The sequence below is a fragment of the Amblyraja radiata genome, chromosome 12, assembly GCF_010909765.2.
Source record: "Amblyraja radiata isolate CabotCenter1 chromosome 12, sAmbRad1.1.pri, whole genome shotgun sequence".
Classification (NCBI taxonomy): domain Eukaryota; kingdom Metazoa; phylum Chordata; class Chondrichthyes; order Rajiformes; family Rajidae; genus Amblyraja; species Amblyraja radiata.
In genome coordinates this window covers 9,600,776-9,623,195 of record NC_045967.1, presented here as the reverse complement: position 1 = coordinate 9,623,195, position 22,420 = coordinate 9,600,776, and the positions used below count along the sequence as shown (strand labels likewise).

At 42.7% G+C, this 22,420-nt stretch overlaps 1 protein-coding gene across 1 annotated transcript in view; it reads right to left on the bottom strand.

The window, feature by feature from the left end:
• The window catches only part of LOC116979417 (phosphatidylinositol 3,4,5-trisphosphate 5-phosphatase 2-like), a 139,673-nt gene that overhangs the window by 59,023 nt on the left and 58,230 nt on the right, over positions 1-22,420 (bottom strand). Inside the window, exons 4-11 of the mRNA XM_033030980.1 lie at positions 20,436-20,580; positions 16,374-16,500; positions 12,643-12,774; positions 8,070-8,154; positions 6,509-6,601; positions 4,992-5,111; positions 2,743-2,857; positions 256-362 (exon numbers count right to left, since the gene is read on the bottom strand). Of these exons, the coding sequence (XP_032886871.1) occupies positions 256-362; positions 2,743-2,857; positions 4,992-5,111; positions 6,509-6,601; positions 8,070-8,154; positions 12,643-12,774; positions 16,374-16,500; positions 20,436-20,580 (924 nt within the window). The remainder of the gene's footprint in view (positions 1-255; positions 363-2,742; positions 2,858-4,991; positions 5,112-6,508; positions 6,602-8,069; positions 8,155-12,642; positions 12,775-16,373; positions 16,501-20,435; positions 20,581-22,420) is intronic.

The window sequence follows — 22,420 nt, the reverse complement described above, 5'->3', positions numbered from 1 at the left end:
GAGCTCGTGAACATACTCGTGGAAGGTCGTAGGAGTTCGTAGAATACCGTGAGAGCTCTTGGGTAAACTCACATCGTGGGACAGGGCCTTTAGTATCAATAATCAATCATAAACTCAAAAGATGACGGCAATGAAAAAATAATACTATTCACTGCCATAGATTTCTCTCTTCCTGATAATAACACTTTTATCATGTCATATGCATCATATGCGTGTGGAAATAGATTTCAAAAGGAAATAGGTTTCAAAACTTACTCGTGCATTTTCAAAGATGAAGTCCCTCTGCTGATTTTTTTGGTTTTCTTTGTCGGTCACAATCTGTAATGTGTTCGGTGTGCTCTGATATTTAACCAGCTGCAAAACTGTAAGAGGACACAGCAAATGAAGCATCTATCCATCAACAACGCACAATGCTAAATGCTGAAGAAACCTGGAGGAATTTGATCTGCCGAGCCATGAAGGAAGGTGTAATAAAGACTGCAGATGCTGGTTGATACCAAAGATAGACACAAAGTGCTGAGCAACTCAGCAGGTTCGGCAGCATCTCTGAAGAACATGGACGGGTGACATTTCGGGTCAGGACTTTTTCTTCGGACTGATTGTGGAGAGGGGCGGGATCTGGAAGCAAGAACCAGGACATATCAGGGCCCGGAAAAAATGACCTCAAGCAGGGAGGTTCCCTGAGAGGCCAATTGATGGCGAGGGACAGTGTTATCCCACTATAGAGGGATACATCATTGCAAACTGTGAAAGTGGTTAACTCACTTCTAATGGAGTAAGGGACGGTAGGGAAAGGAGAGGAAACAGGAGTGTTTGAATAAGTTGCCTAAAATTAGAGAATTCAATGTTCATTCAACTAACCCTGTCCAATGATATGAGCACATCGATTACATTGACTCACCAATACAGCCTTACAGGGATAGTACTGTACTGATAGAGACACTGCCAGATAGGACTGAAGCCTCGTCTGTTCATTCAGCTTGATGTAATAGCTCTCATGATAATAATTCATGATTCACCATTATAGTAAAAACATCATCTGATTGCATCACTCTTTATGGGAGCTTCTGTTTATAAATTGGCCGCTGTTTCTCGCATGTTAATATTTGGAGCCCTGTGTTAGAGATGGACAATTCCAGCAAGACTGTGCTCTGTAGCGGTAGAGATGCTGCCTTACAACGCCAGAGACCCGGGTTCAATCCTTATTGTGGGTGCTGTCTGTACGGAGTTTGGACACTAGAGACAGGAACATGTTCCCCGTGTTGGGAGAGTCCTCAACCAGGGGCCATAGTTTAAGAATAAGGGGTAAGCCATTTAGAACGGAGATGAGGAAACACATTTTCACACAGAGAGTTGTGAGTCTATGGAATTCTCTGCCTCAGAGGGCGGTGGAGGCCGGTTCTCTGGAAACTTTCAATAAAGAACTAGATAGGGCACGAAGATAGCGGAGTCAGATATGGGGAGAAGGCAGGAACGGGGTACTGATTGTGGATGATGAGCCATGATCACATTGAATGGCGGTGCTGGCTTGAAGGGCCGTTTTGCTTACAATAGGTTTTGCACCTATTGTCTATTGTCTCCCGGTGACCGCCTGAGTGTTCTCTGGGATCTTCGGTTTCCTCCGACACTCTAGGTCTGTAAGTTAATTGGCTTGGTATCAATGTAAAATTGTCCCTAGTGGGTGTAGGGTAGTGTTAATGTGCAGTGATCGCTGGTCAGCGTGAACTCGGTGGGTCGAAGGGCCTGTTTCCGCGCTGTATCTCTAAACTAAAAAAGGCCTTGCGACTTCATGGACTCTGGGTCACTATATATTGTTGGATGAGGCTGTCAATAGTTATCAGGTTCACAGGTCATTCTCCTAAATCCAGGGTTTAATTCCATTCTGATGACAGGAAACCTGTGGATATTATTGGATTTGTTGTCCAAAGTTGACGACATTTGGCCTATACGAGTCTAGGTCATTTTATTTTCCTTTTTGAGCAAATAACTAGGTTCAAATCTGTAAAAGTTCAACAAATCCCTGCCTATGCAAATGTGACGAACATGTAGAAGAAGTATCTGCAAAGAATGATGCTGACAAGATCTCTGGAATCGTACAGAAGCAATTGAAATCAATGCAGGGAAATTAGCAAATAAAGAAATGCCGACTGCATAATAGCTGGTACAGGTCTACCACCGATTTACCGGCACCTTTGGTTCCAGAGCCTTGCTAGATTATCTGTTTTGCCAGATCAAGTGATGTCACATTCTGTGAGAGAAGTCGAATGGTAATGGAATGGTCTGCCTAGGCTGCCGGGAGACTGCAAAGTCGGTCTCGGTAGTTGGCTATGGGGACAGATCTGCTGCTCCCGGCCAGGCTGAAATTCCAGAGCCCTGACCTCAGGGGGAAAATTCAACATGCTGACTGGGGAAGATCGGATGCCTCACCCCACCTAAGGGCCAGATTTTCAGGGGTCTTCCGGGGTGAGGAGGGAGGGAGGGGGGAGGGAGGGGGGGAGGGGGGGGGGGGGGGGGAGGGATTTCATGTGTAGTCTCATAATTGTGTCCGGATTAAAGAAGATGCCAGATCACCATTGCCAGAGAATTGATAATGCACCTGTAATTATATTGTAATTTTTTACTTTGTACTTCCATAATTAACAAAAGGATAATAGATTCTTAATAAAATACACTAAGTATGTAAAAAGTGTGGATAACAGTGCATTCCGAATGGAATACTGTGCAAAGTTGAATTGTCCTCACTTTTGTCATATGAGATGGATTCCTCAGGAGAACCAGTGGCTTTCTTTGAGATCTGGAGCTTGCCTCCGTCCACATCAACACTCAACGTATATTTCTGAGTCTTGCCCAATTTTACCTGAAAAGGGAAAAATAAATCTTTACCAAACAAAGACGTGAGGTGTTGTTCTTCCAATTTGTGTTGGGCCTCACTCTGACTGGAAGAGACCCAGGGCAGAAAGGTCAGTGTGGGAATGGGAGGCGGGAGTTAAAGTGTTGAGCAACCAGAGGATTAGGTAGGCCGAGTTAAATTTTACTGATTGTATGCCTTCCCCTTCCAATCAGCTAACAATGAACCATTCTACATTTCTTTGATCTGTGTTTTCACACCTTATCCTTCCATATCTCTATGTCTCCATCTCCCCTGACTCTCAGTCTGAAGTAGGGTCTCTACTCGAAACACCACTCATTCCTTCTCTCCAGAGATGCCGACTGTCCCGCTGGGTTAATCCAGCATTTTGTGTCTATCTTTGGTGTAAACCAGCATCTGCAGTTCCTTCCTACACATCAGATTTAAGGTGGTGGATATCTATTAAATATGAATAGGAATAGGTTGAAAGGAAAAGTCTAAAAAATGGAAACTCTATCCTTATTGTGGAAGAGTGGATGAGATAAACTTGTGAGACTAATATTCTATTTTGACATCGTCATTGTTGTTTTGACATCTGTATGTGTGAAATATAACTATTTAGCCATGGTACTAGGACTTTTTTTTTGCTTATGGAGCTGTTTCCTTATGGCTTACAAAGGACAAAGTAGGGAATGGAGAAAAATAATCCTCTGCGAAGATATAGGATATGTAAGATGTACATTTTGGATGCAAAGTGTGGATAACTTTGGGCAGAATTTATTCATGGTTTATAAACCACTGCAATTCTCATAGCTGTGGGATTTACTGGAGACATTTGTTTCCTCTTGTAATGGAGCCACCACTGAGATCTTTTTGGAGAGAATGGTTCAGGGTAGCATTAGGGAAATATGAAGGTCAGTTTGCCCATTTTATCCCCTATTAGCAACTAGGGAGAAGAGACTGGGAGAAATACCTTCTAAACCACTATATCAGTACTTTAGAAGCTATCCTAAGAAATCATATGTATAATTTCATTTGCAGGATAAATGACTCTAAAAATGTTATTATTGTGGCCTTGTCAAACATAAGGGTTAGCACTATACGTTACAAATCCCAGCTGTGGAGACACTGGTATCGTTGTCTCGTTGTAGGACATTGGTCATTCTTTTAATCTGGATTTTTAACTCATTTAAAAAATATATAATTTATGATGCTTTTATAAGTGATATACTAAGATTTTATATGTACTTTATGATATTTTTTTAAATATGCAATGCATTTTTTTAACCGACGAAAGACACAAAATGCTGGAGTAACTCAACGGGACAGGCAGCATCTCTGGACAGAAGAAATGGGTGACGTTTCGGGTTGGGTCTTACATAGAAACATAGAAAATAGGTGCAGGAGTAGGCCATTCGGATCTTCGAGCCTGCACCGCCATTCAATATTATCATGGCTGATCATCCAACTCAGTATCCTGTACCTGCCTTCTCTCCGTACCCCCTGATCCCCTTAGCCACAAGGGCCACATCTAACTCCCTCTTAAATATAGCCAATGAACTGGCCTCAACTACCTTCTGTGGCAGAGAATTCCAGAGATTCACCACTCTCTGTGTGAAAAATGTTTTTCTCATCTCGGTCCTAAAAGACTTCCCCCTTATCCTTAAACTGTGATCCCTTGTTCTGGACTTCCCCAACATCAGGAACAATCTTCCTGCATCTAGCCTGTCCAACCCCTTAAGAATTTTGTACGTTTCTATAAGATCCCCCCTCAATCTTCTAAATTCTAGCGAGTACAAGCCAAGTCTATCCAGTCTTTCTTCAAAGTCTCCTTGAAAATTGGTGGACCTCTGATATCTGTCTGTTTTAACATAGTTACAACTGAATGGTTTGATGTGCCATTTCAGAGGTCAATCATGCAGCTGTGATGGTCCGGTCACTTTATGACTGGAACTAGAAAGAAGAATTGATTTCCTAGCCTGAAGGATATTAGCGAACCTTTTCTGGTCACCTTTACTATTATTGATCCATCTGTGTTTGATGACAGAGTGAAACATTCCAATTCCAGCACCATCACTCCCTCCCCATGAAGAAAAGGTATCACATCTACATTATTTTTTGAAGGGAACACACTTTCTTTTACCTCGAAGCTCTGTATTGGGATTGGTTTCGATGAATTACGTCCAGTGCTTTCAGACGATGTGAAGAGAGCTGGTAATTCCACCTTCTGTGTGATTGCCATGTGTTGCAGTCCCTTCACAACCTGCCAATGGATAGACAGACCACAAATGCATGAGACCACCTGAACCATTTACACAGAGTATAATCAAATAGTTCCCTCCATTCTGAATTTAATTGATGGTCTGAGTCTAAGAAGCTATGCTTTTTTGTCCATATCAGGAAAGAAGAAAAGGGAAGGGCATCTGCAGGAGGTGCGAGTTGGATGAAAGAATATAGGGAGTATACAACGCATTCTGGAAATCCAATCCTCCAATTCCATTTTAACTCCATTTCCAGTCTTGCCTCCTCCATAAGGGCCTGTCCCACTTAGGCGACTTTTTTGGCGACAGTGGGAAAATAGGCTGTGGCCACATGGTGGCGGGGTGACGCGACGTGACGCCTGTATTGTCGTGACCTGTTGCCTCAAGTGTCGTGGCCTTTTTCTTGTCGCCGCTTGGTTATGAAATGTTCAAAACCTCTCGGCGACAGTTAGCTTGACGTTGCGGGCCTTCTCCTGGCGTAGGTGCTGTCGTACGTTGTCGTAGGCTGTTGCCAGGTTGACGGCATCTGACGTTGGCTGTCGCCGGGCGCTGACTTTGGTGAATTCAAACGGCGGCAACCCACATCATGCTACGCCAACCGGCGATGGTATCGGCGTCACGAGAAGTCATGTTGCGTCATTTGAAAAAAAGTGCAGCCCCTCCACTTTTTTGGCGAGGCATGCTTCATAACCCGAAATTATCCGGCCCGCAGGCGTATTTTTCTCTTCTTCTGAGGACCTCCGACATCCAGAATCTCAGAACAAGCGCACAGTGAGCTCTAGGATCTTTGGGCAAAAGCACGACCAGCCATGGCGGAAACCAACAGCCCCCCCAAAACCCTCCGCTCAATCACAGCGCGGTTCAGTCGAGATATGGGGCCTTGTGAACAAGGCCCTGTGATTAGCCGCTGAGCGGAAGGGAGGGAGAGAGAGAGTAGAGAGGGAGGGGGGGGGGGGGGGATGGGGGATATATCCCCCACTTTTTGAGCTGGGGGATGGCTTACATTATTCCCCAGTTTTGGGAGATCGAGCAACTACAAAAAATAATATTTGTGCCCCCCTCTGAGTTTTCTCATCCACTTGCACATCCCCTTCACCTCCCTCTTTCCTTTATATTGGGCAACATTTTGGTTGGTTCATTTAATCTCACCATTGTCGGTATCAATTTTCCTTATGCTTCTCTGAAGGACTGTGCAATATTTTTGTGCATTAAATGCAAGCCGCAGTGTTTTTCAATTTGTGGATCAGCTTTGATCAAAATCATGGTCTGTACTGAAACTTAATTCTTTCAGCCAGGAGGGTCAATGTTCTAAATGGCTTGGTTTAGATGGTTTAATACAATAACCTTGCCACATATTCATCAGCTCCAACACATTCAGAGAGAAAAAAAGGAAGTGTACCCGTTCTTCTGCACAGGACAGCAAATTGCCCAGATTTTTAATCTTGTTAACGATGACTTCAAGCTCATTGGAACTGCTCGGACTGAGAGGTTCCTGTGAAAAAAGAAACAGTAGGTATCAAATCTGGGGTTCAAAAATAACATTAGTTTGCTAGGTTTCTCTTGTTAAAAGAACCACACAGCACAGTTATGTAGAGGCTTGCAATCCCAGAGAAGAGCTGCTTAATAGTTGTAAACGTCAATGGCCCACCGATGTTCTTCAGGTTATGTGGAGCCTCTTGGACAATACAATTCACCCCCTCCATGACACACTAGTCAACCTGAGGAGCATCTTCAGCAACAGACTGGTTCCACCAAGATGTAGTTCAGAACACCACATCCTTCTTCCCTGTAGCTATCAAACTGTACAACTCCTCCCCCTTCCGTCACAGGGTAGACTGACTCCCTCCATATCCCCCTCCTCCCCAATCTTTGCACATCCCCACTCCTTTCCGCTCGATGGGCCAAATGGCCTCCTCCTGCACCTATTTTCTATGTTTCCATGTTTGTATGTTGCGATATAACTTTATTTAACCCAGGAGGGCAATTGGTCTGCCAACAGTCATAAAACATGAAACATTAAACAGGACACAGACAAACTGGCACCATTCAGCAGCTTGTCCCAGTTCTGCAAAAGGCACATTTAAATTAAACAAGATACATCAAACATGTACGGGGATCACTGGACCTCCGCGCGGCCCCCGCTTCCGGTTTGGTCGCGCTTGCCGCATGCAGTCGCATGCTCGTGGGACAGGCCCTTGAGTAGTGGCATCAAATTTCCTTTGGCTTAGCACGACACAATTTCATTGCAGCACTCAAAATATTGCTGGTATCCCTTACCCTCATCTAAAACATGCTAATTCTCTATCTAGAGAAACTGAGTTGTGTTCTAGATCCTTGGTGGTACCTGCAGGAGTTGCAGCATCCTAGATCGGTGTGCTAAAATCCATCCTGATGTAATCCTTTAAGAACGGGCTGCACAATGGCGCAGCGGTAGAGTTGCTGCCTTACAGTGCTTGCCGTGCCGGAGACACGGGTTCAATCACGACTACGGTTTGTAGGTTAATTGGCTTGATATGAGTGTAAATTGTCCCTTGTGTGTGTAGGATGGTGTTAATGTGCGGGGATCGCTTGTCGGTGCAGACTCAGTGGGCCGTAGGGCCTGTTTCCGTGCTGTATCTCTAAAACTAAAACTAAACTAAAAAACTTGAGAGGTGAGAAATCTTACAATGAGCAGAATTTTAAAGAGTAAAATCCCAGCAAAATCAATTCAATATACAACATGAATAAGTACTTCCATCTTTCTGCAAGGATTTTGAATAACATCATAGTCTGGGTTCGCACATGATGCAGCCATTTGTAGAGAGGGTTTCAGTGCCATTAGCCATAAATGTCAACATGAGTTATTAACTGAGGAAGACAGTAATCTGGGACATTGTGGGAGGTTTCCACATTCCCTTGCTGACGCCACACACACTGAAGTAGTACTTGTAAGATGTTATTCAAATTAAATGATACCATACCTCTTTCTTGGGTGGGTTGCTGAGAGTATTGACACTGAATAAATGCACTAACATCTCAAGGTTGTTCGTCACCAGGTCCATTTCCCTGTTGAAGATAGGAAACAATAAGCAAAGAATCCTATAGAATCCTACATCCTATAGAAAGGACAGGCAGGTGGGCAGAGGAGGAGGGGTAGCTCTGCTGGTGAGGGATGGAATTCAGTCCCTTGCGAGAGAAGACATAGGGACTGACGAGGTAGAGTCACTGTGGATTGAGTTGAGGAATTGTAAAGGCAAGAAGACACTAATTGGTGTTATCTACAGACCCCCAAATAGTAGCCGGGATATAGGGTGTAAGTTGCAGCAGGAGTTAAAACTGGCATGTAACAAAGGTAATGCCACTGTGGTGATGGGGGATTTCAATATGCAGGTAGACTGGGAAAATCAGGTTGGTTCAGGACCCCAAGAAAGGGAGTTTGTAGAGTGCCTCTGAGATGGATTCTTAGAGCAGCTTGTAATGGAGCCGACCAGAGAAAAGGCAATTCTGGATTTAGTGTTGCCCAATGAACCAGATTTGATAAGAGAACTCGAGGTAAAGGAACCGCTTGGAGGTAGTGATCATAATATGATTAGTTTTAATCTGCAATTTGAGAAAGAGAAGGTTAAATCGGAAGTGTCAGTGATGCAATTGAACAAAGGGGATTATGAAGGCATGAGAGAGGAGCTGGCCAAGGTAGATTGGAAAGGGATCCTAGCAGGAATGACGGTGGAACACCAATGGCAGGAATTTTCTGGGCATAATCCGGAAGTCGCAGGATCATTTCATTCCAAAAACAAAGAAAAATCCTAAGGGGAGTAGGAGGCAACCGTGGCTGACAAGAGAAGTTAGGGATAGAATAAAATTAAAAGAAAAGATGTATAACACAGCAAAGAGTAGCCGGAAGCCAGAGGATTGGGAAACTTTCATAGGACAACAGAAGGAAACAAAACGGGCAAAATGGGCTGAAAAGATGAAATATGTGGGGAAGCTGGCCAGGAATATAAAGAAGGGCAGTAAAAGCTTCTTTAGATATGTTAAAGGGAAAAAGAGTAGCAAAATCAGATGTGGGTCCCTTGAAGGCAGACACGGTTTAAATTATTATGGGGGACAAGGAAATGGCAGAGGAGTTGAACAGGTACTTCGGATCTGTCTTCACTAAGGCAAACACAAACAATTTCCCAGACGTACTGGGGGACAGAGGATTAAAGGGGGCAGAGGAACTGAAAGAAATTTCATTAGGCGAGAAATAGTATTGGGTAGGCTAATGGGACTGAAGGATGATAAATCCCCTGGGCCTGATGGACAGCATCCCAGGATCCTCATGGATGTGGCTCTAGAAATAGTGGACGCATTGGTGATCATTTTCCAATGTTCAATAGATTGAGGATCAGTTCCTGTGTATTGGAGGATAGCTAATGTTATTCCATTTTTCAAGGAAGGAGCGAGAGAGAAAACAGGGAATTACAGACCAGTTAGCCTGACTTGGGTGGTGGGAAAAATGTTGGAGTAAATTATTAAAGAGGTAATAATGGGGCATTTGGATAGCAGTAAAAGGATTAGTCCAAGTCAACATGGATTTATGAAAGGAAAATCATGCTTGACTAATCTTCTGGAATTTTTTGAGGATGTAAAATGGACGAAGGGGAGCCGGTGGATGTAGTGTATCTAGACTTTCAGAAAGCCTTTGATAAGGTCCCGCACGAGAGACTGGTGACTAAAATTGGAGCACATGGTATTGAGGGTAGGGTGTTGACGTGGATAGAAAATTGGTTGGCAGACCGGAAGCAAAGAGTAAGAGTGAACGGGTCCTTTTCAGAATTACATGCAGTGGCGAATGGAGTGCCGCAAGGCTCCGTGTTGGGGCCGCAACTGTTTACCATATATATTAATGATTTGGAAGTGGGCAGATGCGTGGCAGATGCAGTATAATGTAGATAAATGTGAGGTTATCCAATTTGGTGGTAAAAAACAAGGGGGAAGATTATTATCCCAATGGGATTAGGATAGGTAAGGGGGAAGGTACAGCGAGACTTGTGTGTCCTTGTACACCGGCCACTGAAAGTTGGCGTGCAGGTACAGCAGGCAGCGAAGAAAGCTAATGGAATGTTGGCCTTCATAACAAGAGGATTTCAGTATAGGAGTAGATAGGTTCTTCTGCAGTCGTATAGGGCTCTGGTAAGACCACATCTGGAGTATTGTGTACCGCTTTGGTCTCCTAATTTGAGGAAGGACATCCTTGTGTTTGAGGCAGTGCAGCGTAGGTTCACGAGATTGATCCCTGGGATGGCGGGACTGTCATATGAGGAAAGATTGAAAAGGCTAGGCTTGTATTCACTGGAGTTTAGAAGGATGAGGGGGATCTTAAAGAGACATATAAAATTATAAAAGGACTGGACAAGCTAGATGCAGGAAAAATTTTCTCAATGTTGGGCGAGTCCAGAACCAGGGGCCACAGTCTTAGAATAAAGGGGAGGCCATTTAAGACTGAGGTGAGAAAAAACTTTTTCACCCAGAGAGTTGTGAATTTGTGGAATTCCCTGCCACAGAGGGCAGTGGAGGCCAAATCACTGGATGGATTTAAGAGAGAGTTAGATAGAGCTCTAGGGTTTAGTGGAATAAAGGGACATGGGGAGAAGGCAGGCATGGGTTATTGATTGGGGATGTTCAGCTATGAACACAATGAATGGCGGTGCTGGCTCGAAGGGCCAAATGGCCTCCTCCTGCACCTATTTTCTATGTTTCTATGTTTCTAAAGGTAAAGGCAATATGCAGAGATCTGGTCCCAATATAAAAAGGTACTATATATATGAACATCAGGCCCTGAAACTTTAAAATGAAAATATATTTTTAACCAGTTTAAAAATAACTGATCATACTGTGAAATAGTTATCTGATTCCAGGTGTAAGCGGGGCAGATTTGAAGGATTTGGAATAATCAAGGTGACAGTGATAGTGACCATCATTTTTGAAGTGGACTATTGTATTTGAGCAGAATATCTCAAATGTACATGGACGTTTTGCAAGGACAACATATGGGTGATTCTTCAGTAAGTGTCTGCTTTGAAGTTTCAGGAAACCCGAAAATAAAACTTAAATTTTTGCAACTTTGAATGTTGTTTCACATAGTTGAACATCTCTACAATGGAAAAAATATATTTGGGAAAAATATATTTGGCGCTATCTTTTAGAGAATTTAATTCAATTTTCCCTCTAGTTTTTTCCAGATTGCCCATTGCATTGTCATATCCGTCGCAGTTTTATGATGAACAACACTGTAAAATATAACTGATTTAAGAATGTAAAATCAATTTTTTGTCGCAGTCTTTCAAATTATAGACTATCATCCTCAAATAAACCACAAAAAAAAAAAAAAAGTTTTCAGGCTAACGCATTGATTTTAAACGATCGTAACAGTTTACTGCCAAAAAAAGTGGCGATTTTCAACAAGAATGGTAACCTTCACATAACTTTTCACCAACTTCCTCTAAAACAATATTTATTTCAGATGAATAGGCAGAAGCATACTGTTAATTTATCAATTACAATTCATAATTATGGTCATTGTTGTATTATTTTACACATTATGAGCATAAAATACTTGTGTAACGGGCATGACTCAACGTGCTGGAGATGATCAAGGGAGTGTCGCGTGACGGAGATTACTAAAGGGTGATTCTTCAGTCGGCTTTGGTGTCCCACTACATTGATGCTGTATATATCCGTAAAATCCGTAATTCTATCCCATTTCTTCTTTTTCTATATTGTCAATAAACATAATCCTCATAAATAAAGATTAAATCCTAAATGAATAAGGAGTTATTTATTTATTTTTTTCCCGATGTTCGATGCCCCCCCCCCCCCGGAAAAAATTATAAAATAACTCTTTATTAATTTACCGTTTGATCTTTATTTATGAAGATTATGTTTATTATTTTCCTTATATACAGCATCAAAGTAGCGGGACACCAAAGTAGACACTTACTGAAGAATCACCCATATACTAGGTTGCAGATGAAGTGCATCTGTCACTATGTCCTTTATAGAAGGACACTTGTAGTGTGCACCCGATCTAATCTTATACTGACCCTGATACCCACATGCCCTTACAAACTAATCTGTTCTGGAAAAGTAGGGACAGGCTGTGAAAGCTTCCCTTGTAAACAAGGCCAACATCCCAAAAATGAATAGAAGTAAGGTTAACTCATCATCCAAAAAAGAAAGCTTGGCAAACATTTAATTGAAGGCTCTTTGCAAATTATCTGCCTAATTTAGTGTTAGAGAAATAGGCCCTTCAGCCCATCTAGTCCATGCTGACCAATGATCACCTGTTCTATGTTATCCCACTGTTGTATCCAACACATTAAGGGCAATTTATATAATAAGGCAATTAGCCTACAAACCTGCACATCTTTGGAATGTTGTACATCTTAAGAAACGGGAGAACCCAGGCTATGAGGCAGTGAGTCGCGCTTCTCGTATTAATCATGTAAATCTGTTTTATTATGCTTTACTCCATTAATAACACGTGAGACAAGTTTTCCTGTTGGATTGTACCTGTCTAGGTCTTTGCACAACTTCACGAGGCTCTTGTTGAGATGCAACAGAGATGTGGTTCCACAACTAATAGCATCAAAATCCTTCTGAAGATTGTTCTTCAAGTAGTCATTCACCAAGGTAGCATGATCACTGCATAAGGAAAATATATTACCGCATGGTCCACAGAATGCAACAAAAATAGACAATAGACAATAGACAATAGGTGCAGGAGTAGGCCATTCGGCCCTTCGAGTCACTGTGATCACGGCTGATCATCCACAATCAGTACCCCGTTCCTGCCTTCTCCACATATCCCTTGACTCTGCTATCTTTAAGTGCTCTATCTAACCCTCTCTTGAAAACATCTAGAGAATCAGCCTCCACTACCTTCTGAGGCAGAGAATTCCACAGATTCACAACTGGGTGAAAAAGTGTTTCCTCGTCTCCATTCTAAATTGCCTACTCCTTATTCTTAAACTGTGGCCCCTGGTTCTGGACTCCCCCAACATTGGGAACATGTTTCCTGCCTCTAGCGTCTCCAATCCCTTAATAATCCTATATGTTTCAATAAGATCCCCTCTCATCCTTCTAAATTCCAGTGTATACCAGCCCAGTTGCTCCATTCTTTCAACATATGACAGTCCAGCCATCCCGGGAATTAACCTGGTGAACCTACACTGCACTCCCTCAATAGCAAGAATGTCCTTCCTCAAATTTGGAGACCAATACAGCACATAATACTCCAGGTGTGGTCTCACCAGGGCCCTGTACAATTGCAGAAGGACCTCTTTGTTCCTATGCTCAACTCCTCTTGTTATGAAGGCCAACATGCCATTAGCTTTCTTCACTGCCTGCTGTACCTGCATGCTTTCTTTCAGTGACTGATGTACAAGGACACCAAGAACTCGTTTTACTCCCCCTTTTCCTAACTTGACGCCATTCAGACAATAATATACCTTCCTGTTCTTGCCACTCACCCAACCTGCCCAATTCACCCTGTATCCTCATAGCATTCTCCTCACATTTCACATTACCACCCAGCTTTGTGTCATCTGCAAATTGCTAATGTTACTTTTAATCTCTTCATGGAAACATAGAAACATAGAAAAATAACGATCAACGATCCCTGCAGATTAACACTATCCAACACACATTGGGAACAATCTGCATTTACACCAAGCTAATTAACCTACAAACCTGTATGTCTTTGGAATGTGGGAGGAAACCGAAGATCTCAGAGAAAACCCACGCAGGTCACAGGAAAAATGTACAAACACCGTACAGACAGCACCCGTAGTCAGGATCGAAATCATTGATGTAGATGACAAACAGTTGTCATTAAGTTTCTGCATGATATCTTTTCAATGGTTTCTGCAAGTTGTTCTATTCACATCCATTGCATCATTTACCATCAATGTTACTTCTTCAAGTTATTTTCGCAGATTTGGCCAGCATAACTTTCCCTTCTGATATTGATGACATTTACTGATTACATCTTGTCAAAGATTCCCGCTGAACTGGCTGTCCTGTGATTAGGTACATTAGCAATGTGCATCTTTGGAGAACAGAGATCACTCTTCATCCCATGTTCTTCCTCAGCAGAACGGCAACAATTACATTCTCATTTAAAATATATTTTCCCATTCTCCTCATGATCCTCGGATACAATCTATAATTTCCCAGCAATTTGTCCTCAATAAGCCCATTTTATCTAATATCTATCTTTTATTTATTAGTCTTGTGGTAATTACCTCCTCTTTGTTACCTGAAAATAGTTTTAAATAAATAGGCCCAACTAGGTGTAGTTATGGACTCGGATTTGAATTTTAACAGCCATATAAAGACCATTACCAGATCTGCCTATTACCATCTAAAAAATATTGCAAGAATCAAGGGATTTCTGTCCAAAGAAGACACTGAAAAACTAGTTCATGCATATATTTTTAGTAGGTTAGATTATTGTAATGGCATCTTTACAGGTCAATTAAACAACTGCAGCTTATCCAAAATGCCGCTGCCAGAGTCTTGACCAACACCAAGAAAATGGACCACATTACACCTGTCCTTAAATCTTTGCACTGGCTCCCTGTGTGTAAGAGGATAGATTTTAAAATTCTGTTACTGACCTACAAGGCACTGAATGGTCTAGGTCCAAAATATATCTCTGACCTACTTGTTGTATATGAGGCGCCTAGACTCCTCAGGTCTTCAGGGACAGGTTTACTCTGTGTTCCCAGGGTCAGAACTAAAAAGGCTGAAGCAGCATTGGGTTTTTATGCTCCACACCTGTGGAACAAGCTCCCTGAACACCTGAGGTGTGCACAGACTGTAAGCGCATTTAAATCAGACCTAAAAACACTGTTGTTTACTATAGCTTTTCCATAACTCGACATGCAGGTAATCTTAACCGTCTAATTTTAACCCTTTTATGTGCTTTTTAAAATCATTTTATTGTTTCATTGACGTTGTTTTATTATTCATACATTTGTCGTATTGCTTATTTTGCAATTTTTAATTATTGACTATTTTATTTTTTCTTTCCTGTAAAGCACCTTGAATTGCTGTTTGCACGAATGGTGCTATACAAATAAATTTGCCTTTGCCTTTGCCTTTGCCTCTCCTTCCAGATTTCCAAATACACATTTAATATGTAGAATATTTTACTGTTAATATTAAATAATTTTCACTTATAATGCTGTCAATTTACTATCCATGTCCCAACCTTAATCTCCTGCATAGACAAAAGTGCTGGAGAAACTCAGCGGGTGCAGCAGCATCTATGGAGCGAAGGAAATAGGCAACGTTTCGGGCCAAAACTCTTAATCTCCTGCATAACTTGTTGTATTAGATTTACTCTCAAATAGGTAAGTCCTGTACTTAGATTTCAGCATGTTTCTTTTAGTTTCAGACCCTCTTAAATTTACTCTTCTTTAAGTCTCACTACAGCTAAATGTTTTGTCTTGCAGACACAAGGAACAGCAGATGTTGGAATATTGTGTAGACCACAAAGTGCTGATGTAACTCAGCAGATTAGGCAGCGTTGCTGGACGATACGGATAGATGACGTTTCAGGTTGGGACCCTTCTTCAGCATGAAACATCACCTATCCAAGTCCTCCAGAGATGCTGGCTGACCCGTTTAGTTACTCCAGCTGTTACTTCTTTTCTTGCTCAAGTCTGCCCTAATCAAAAAATTATATTTAAAATACATCTTTCTTTATGTTGCACCGTAATGCATAACTTCAGAGATACCTATGTTTAGTTACATTCACTGATGTATTTTGTTACCAGGGAATCACTTCTGCTCCTGTACACACTGCTTAAATCTGGGAACATAAATAGATTTTTCTCTCTCTTTTCTCTATTTACTACATCACAAGACGGTAAAGTGCCTGTCGCACTTGGGCATCAATTGCGGGTCATTTACGCGACATCCTAAAAATTGGTTGGCGCGTCGTGACGCGCGCATGACGTGCATGATGCGCACATGCTGCATGGTGAGGCGTGGTGGCATATGCAGTGATACACGGTAGCGGACATGCGCATGACGTGCATGATGCGCGCATGCTGCATAGTGAGGCGTGGTGGCATATGCAGTGATGCACGGTAGCGCACGGCGCCCTAGGATTTTGGGATGCTCAAAATCCTCGCTCGCCACCTGCCTAACGCGCAAATGACGCCCAAGTGGGACGGCCCTTAAGTGTTTTGCTTTGAAATCTCAATGCTTAAGACATTTTGCAAGAACAGTACCTTTTCACAGATCCCTCCTGCAAATGTTCCTGTATTTGTTGAACTAAGGTATTTCTTGTCTCTGTAGAAGTGCTGATGGAAGCACTGAATGGACGAGGGGGCAGGGCTGGTTTCTCATCTTCACCGTCTACAAATGAAAGGAGAAGCGCATGACCTCCAGGACTCCTGATGAATGCCAGTGCAGGAACTCATGGCAACAACAGTCAGAACAACATGATCAGTCATATCTCTCTACAAATCCCTGCAAAAGCAGCATCTGTATTTTAAATCTCTCAAACTGTTTATCCACGTTAATAATGGCATGCATTTATTCCATTAAAAAAAAGAGCATAAATGACCATTTCATTACAATTTGTAATTTACTCTTTAAATAAACAAAAGCTTTAAAAGACGTATTACATAAAATATAATTTTTTAATCCATTAATTTTTATCTTGCCCTGAACCCCGAAGTCAGTGCATTTTACATTCTCTACCAGTTGATACTTCTGTGATTATTTGGGGATCTACATTGGTCTGTACCATATCAGGATTAAAATTGTTGCAGGACCATTTAGCTCTGTGCGGCTGTTCCTAAACATGCAAGTTAAAGTTATCCTGGTGTGACTAGTGGAGAGGCAGCTTTGTCCTGGCCTTTAAAGGTGCTGTACTAATCCGACTAAACCATGGAGATACAGTGTGGAAACAGGCCCATCGGTCTACCGAGTCCGAGCCAACTAGCGATCACCCAAACACTAGTTCTATCCTACCCACTAGGGACAATTTACAGAAGCCAATTAACTTACAAACTTGCACGTCTTTGGAATGTTGGCGGAAACCAGAACATCCAGAGAAGACCCACGCAGGTCACGTGGAGAACGCACAAACCTCATGCAGACAGCATCTGTAGTCCGGATTAAACCCAGGTCTGTGGCGCTGAAAGGCAGCAACTCTACCGCTGCGCCACTGTGCCGACACTATCTTGCTTACATTAAATCCAATGCAAAAGTATTGGATGTTGGGTACAGTAAAGGGTAATGATGTTCCCATATTTTCATTCAGTTAAGAGTTGTTCAGAATAGTGTGAATTTAAAGTCACATCTATATCAGGCAGCGTAATTGGGCATTAACAAATCAAATTGATTGTTATAACAAACCATTAGATTCATAAATTTTAATGCAGTTTATTTAACATAAACTCCCCCGCCACCAGAATGGGATTTGAATTCGAGTCTCATGCAATTACTATACGCCTGATGAATTACCAACACAGCTATTTTTGCCATAAACACTTTATCAATTCATAGATGGGGCTCATGTTGTCGACCTCCCCTTGGCGAGCCCCGTCAACTGACCTCAGTCAGGCCAACGACAATAAACAGAGACAGCAGCAGCGCTGCAGCTTGGCGCCAACCCGGAGCATGCGCCCTTTTTAGGGCGGGCACCTACGGATGTCGAACCGGATGGCATCACCTTGCTGCGGACTTCTGCTGCCCCAAACGCACGAAGAAGAAGAATTCATAAATTTATAGAGTCATTCAGCACAGAAACAGGCCCATCTCATCCATATTGACCAAGATGTTTAATTTACTTTAGAGATACAGCACGGAAACGGGACATTCCGTGCTGACCAGCGAACCCCAAAATGTAAATTGTCCCTTGTGTGTGTAGATAGCATTGGGTGAGTGGGCAGATGCATGGCAGATGCAGTTTAATGTGGATAAATGTGAGGTTATCCACTTTGGTGGCAAAAACGGGAAGACAGATAATGATCTGAATGGTGTCAAGTTAGGAAAAGGGAAGTACAACGGGATCTGGGTGTCCTTGTTCATCAGTCACTTAATGTAAGCTTGCTGGTACAACAGGCAGTGAAGAAAGCTAATGACATGTTGGCCTTCATTACAAGATGAGTTGAGTATAATAGCAAATAAGTCCTTCTGCAGTTGTACAGGGCCCTAGTGAGACCACACCTGGAGTATTGTGTGTGGTTTTGGTCCCCTAATTTGAGTAAGGCCATTCTTGCTATTGAGGGAGTGCAGCGTAGGTTTACAAGGCTAATTCACAGGATGGCAGGACTATCAAATGTTGAAAGAATATAGTGACGGCTTGTGTACACTGGAATTTAGAAGGATGAGAGGGGATCTTATTGAGACATATAAGATTATTAAGATATTGGACAGGCTAGAGGCAGGAAACATATTCCCGATGTTGGGGGTGTCCAGAACCAGGGACCACAGTTTAAGAATAAGGGGTAGGCCATTGAGAACGGAGATGAGGAAAAACTTTTTCACCTAGAGAGTTGTGAATCTGTGGAATCTTCTGTCTCAGAAGGCAGTGGAGGCCGATTCTCTGGATGCTTTCAAGAGAGAGTTAGAGCTCTGAAAGATAGCTTGAGTCAGGGGATATGGGGAGAAGGCTCGAACAGGGTACTGATTGTGGATGATCAGCCATGATCACAGTGAATGGGAGTGCTAGCTCGAGGGGCTGAATGGCCTACTCCTGAACCTATTGTCTATTAATATCTACACACACTAGAGACAATTTACATTTTTACCAAGCCAATTAACCTACAAACCTGTACATCTTTTTAGTGTGGGAGGAAACAGAAGAGAAAACCCACATGGGCACAGGGAGAACATACAAATTCTGTACAGACAGCATCCATAGTCAAGATGGAAATCGGGATTCTGACGCAGAAAAGCGGCAAATCTACCGCTGCGCCACCGTGTGGGCAATGTCTTTCGGCACTAATCCTATTTGCTTGCAATTGGCCCATATCCCAATGAAACGTTCTTGTCTAAAAAATCTTTTAAACATTGCAATTGTTCCCACCCCCATCACTTCTTCTGGAACTCATTGCATATATTCACCATCTTCTGCGCGAAAATGTTTCCCACAGATCTTTAGAATCTTTACCCACGCCTCCCCTCCCCTCCTTAATACCCTCTACTTTCAGATTCCTGACCCAGGGGAAAATACTTTGACTATCTACCCTATTTATGTCCCCCAAGATTTTATTAACCTCTATAAGTTCGGCCCTCAGCCTCCTTTGCCCCCAGCCTATCCTATCTCTCTTTATCACTCAAGCCTTCCAGTTCAGGTTACATTCCTGTGACTATTTTCTTTGCCATCTCCAGCTTAATCACATCCTTGTTGTAATGTACTGACCAGAACTGCACATAATACTGCAAATGTGGCCTAGCCAACAATTTGTACACCTGCACCATACTATCCCAACTCCAGTTCTCAATGCTTCGGCTGATATAGGCAAGCATACCGCATACACATTCTTCATACGTTTGTAAGTTCTAGGAGCAGAATCAGGCCATTCAGCCCATCGAGTCTTCTCCTCCATTCAATCATGGCTGATCTATCTTTCCCTCTCACCCCCATTCTCCTGCCTTCTCCCCATTGCCCCAGACACACTAATCAAATTATTCACCACTCACTGTCCCCGAGTTGCAGAAAGGGACACAGGGAACTATTTGCTTGCACACTCAGGTTTAGTTTAGTTGAAGGTACACAAAAATGCTGGAGAAACTCAGCGGGTGCAGCAGCATCTATGGAGTGAAGGAAATAGGTAAAGTTTCGGGCCGAAACCCTTCTTCAGACTGATAGGGGGTGGCGGGGAGAAGGAAGGAAAAAGGAGGAGGAGGAGCCCGAGGGCTGGGGGATGGGAGGAGACAGCTCGAGGGCTAAGGAAGGGGAGGAGACAGCAAGGGCTAACAAAATTGGGAGAATGCAATGTTCATGCCTGCCGGATGCAGGCTCCCCAAGCGGAATATGAGGTGCTGTTCCTCCAATTTCCGGTGTTGCTCACTCTGGCAATGGAGGAGACCCAGGACAGAGAGTTTAGTTGAGTTTGGTTTAGTTTTGTTTAATTTAATTTAGTTTAGTTTAGTTTAGTTAAGTTTAAGTCACGTGTACCGAGGTACAGTGAAAAGCTTTTGTTGTGTGCTATCCCGTCAGCGGAAAGACTGTATATTATTGCAATCAAACCATCCACAGTGTAACATTACGCTCCCCAGTGCATGTCAATAATCAATCCAGAATATGTCAACAATGACACTTATCAAAGGGTCACCTGACAAATCATCCATGATTTCTTTCTCGTTTTCCCTCTCCACGGGATACTGCAGTGGTGTCACCAGTCCTTGGTATGGTTGCTGATAGTTTAACATCAGATCTATGAGGCATGAGAACTTCTTCACGGGAACTCCTTTCTCTGTCTGCAATAAAGCACAATCACAACAGGCCGCTGAGAATCATCAACTTCCTGGATTTCTGAACTTATTTTTTGAAATCATTATTATTTTCTGTGGGAAATTGTAACTGGTTTCATTGAATAAGATATTTTATTATATAGAAAAGGAGAGTTAAGGCTGCAAGGTGGTTGATAGACACAAAATGCTGGAGTAATTCAGCGGGTCAAGTGTAACTCTGGAGAGAAGGAATAGGTGACGTTTTGGGTCGAAACCCTTCTTCAGACTGAGAGTCATGGGAGAGGTAAACTAGAGATATGAAAAGGTACAGAGCAGATCAGAGCCGGCACCGATGACCAAAGAGCCCACAACAATCAATTGTTGGCTGTGGAGGAGGTGACAAGGAAGGGATAGGAACAGTAAAACTAGCAGAAAACTCTTCAATGACGTGGATAGTAGCTCAGGACTGCTCATTAGTTGTTGGGAGGGTGTTACAGTCGCTTGATAATAGCTGGGAAGAAACTGGAGGCGTGCATTTTCACACTTTTATACCTCTTGCCTGATGGGAGAAGAGTGAGTGGCTAGGGGGGGAACTTACCCTTGATAATGCTGCAGGTATAAATGGAGTCAATGGAAAGGAGGTTGGTTTGTGTGATGGTCTGGGCTGCATTGATAATTCTCTGCGATTCTTTGCGTTCTTGGATGAAGCTGTTCCCAAACCATACGGTGCAGGAAGTCCATTCAATGCATACTGTACGGTTTCATTGAACATGTCCTGAAATCCACCTGGGATTTGTGTAATTCAGGAAGATCCAGGGGGACTCAGTGAAAGTAGAGTAGGTGCAGGATTAAGATTGTGTTCAGGGCCTGTCCCACTTACGTGATTTTTTCGGCGACTTGCCTGCACCCATCCCGAAAATCTTCAAAATGTTGAAAATCCAGCGGCGGCCAGAAAAAGGTCCGACTCTTTGGGCGACTACTCACGACCAAACAGGCATCACCCCGCAAGTCGGCGAATAAATCGCGTAAGTGGGACAGGCCCTTTAGGTGTTCAGGTCCTGGATAAAATTCACTCTTGCGGCACACTTGGGAGAATCTCTAGGCCTAACAATGTGAACATTGAAAGCTGGGTTTGATCTTGGCTTTTTAGCAGACTGAAGGGCCATGTGCCATGAAAGCAAGCCACATCAGCACAGATTATATCATGCCAAGGATGTATTTATTTTACAAGGCAACTGATACATGTTGAAGATTTCTCTCATGTTGCAATCCAACGATGATTCATGTATACAGACCCTGCTCCGTACAGCAGTGCATGGAAATGTCAACTTAACTGAACCCATATTTAGTTGGTGGAAATGTTCAGTGGTCTTCTTGAATCAGACGCATAGGTTTAGGTTTATGGTTATCACCTGGACCGAGGTACAGTGATAAACTTTTTGCATGGGACTAATCACACCAAATAAAACTATAAATCAGATAAAACTATTAAAATACAATCAGGCCAAACTCGAGTACAAAGGTAAAGCGAAGGGAACGGTACTAAGTGCAGAATATAGTGATACAGATATTGGAGCGTGTATAAGCACAAGGGCATCTTTCAGCACAGAGGGTACCATGCGGCAAACATTTTATACACTGCTGCACCTGATATTGCTGTATAAAGTTTACTATCTATAAAAAAATAATGCTGATCAATCCTTTTTTCTCTTCAATCAGGGAGAAGATATAGGACTTCGAAAGCGTTCATGTCCATTCTTACGGACATCTTTCCCCCACTGTTATCAGACTCCTGAACAAATTTCCTCTTTCACACTCTCATTAGACTGTAGACTTGAGAGATATAACATGGAAACAGGCCCTTCAG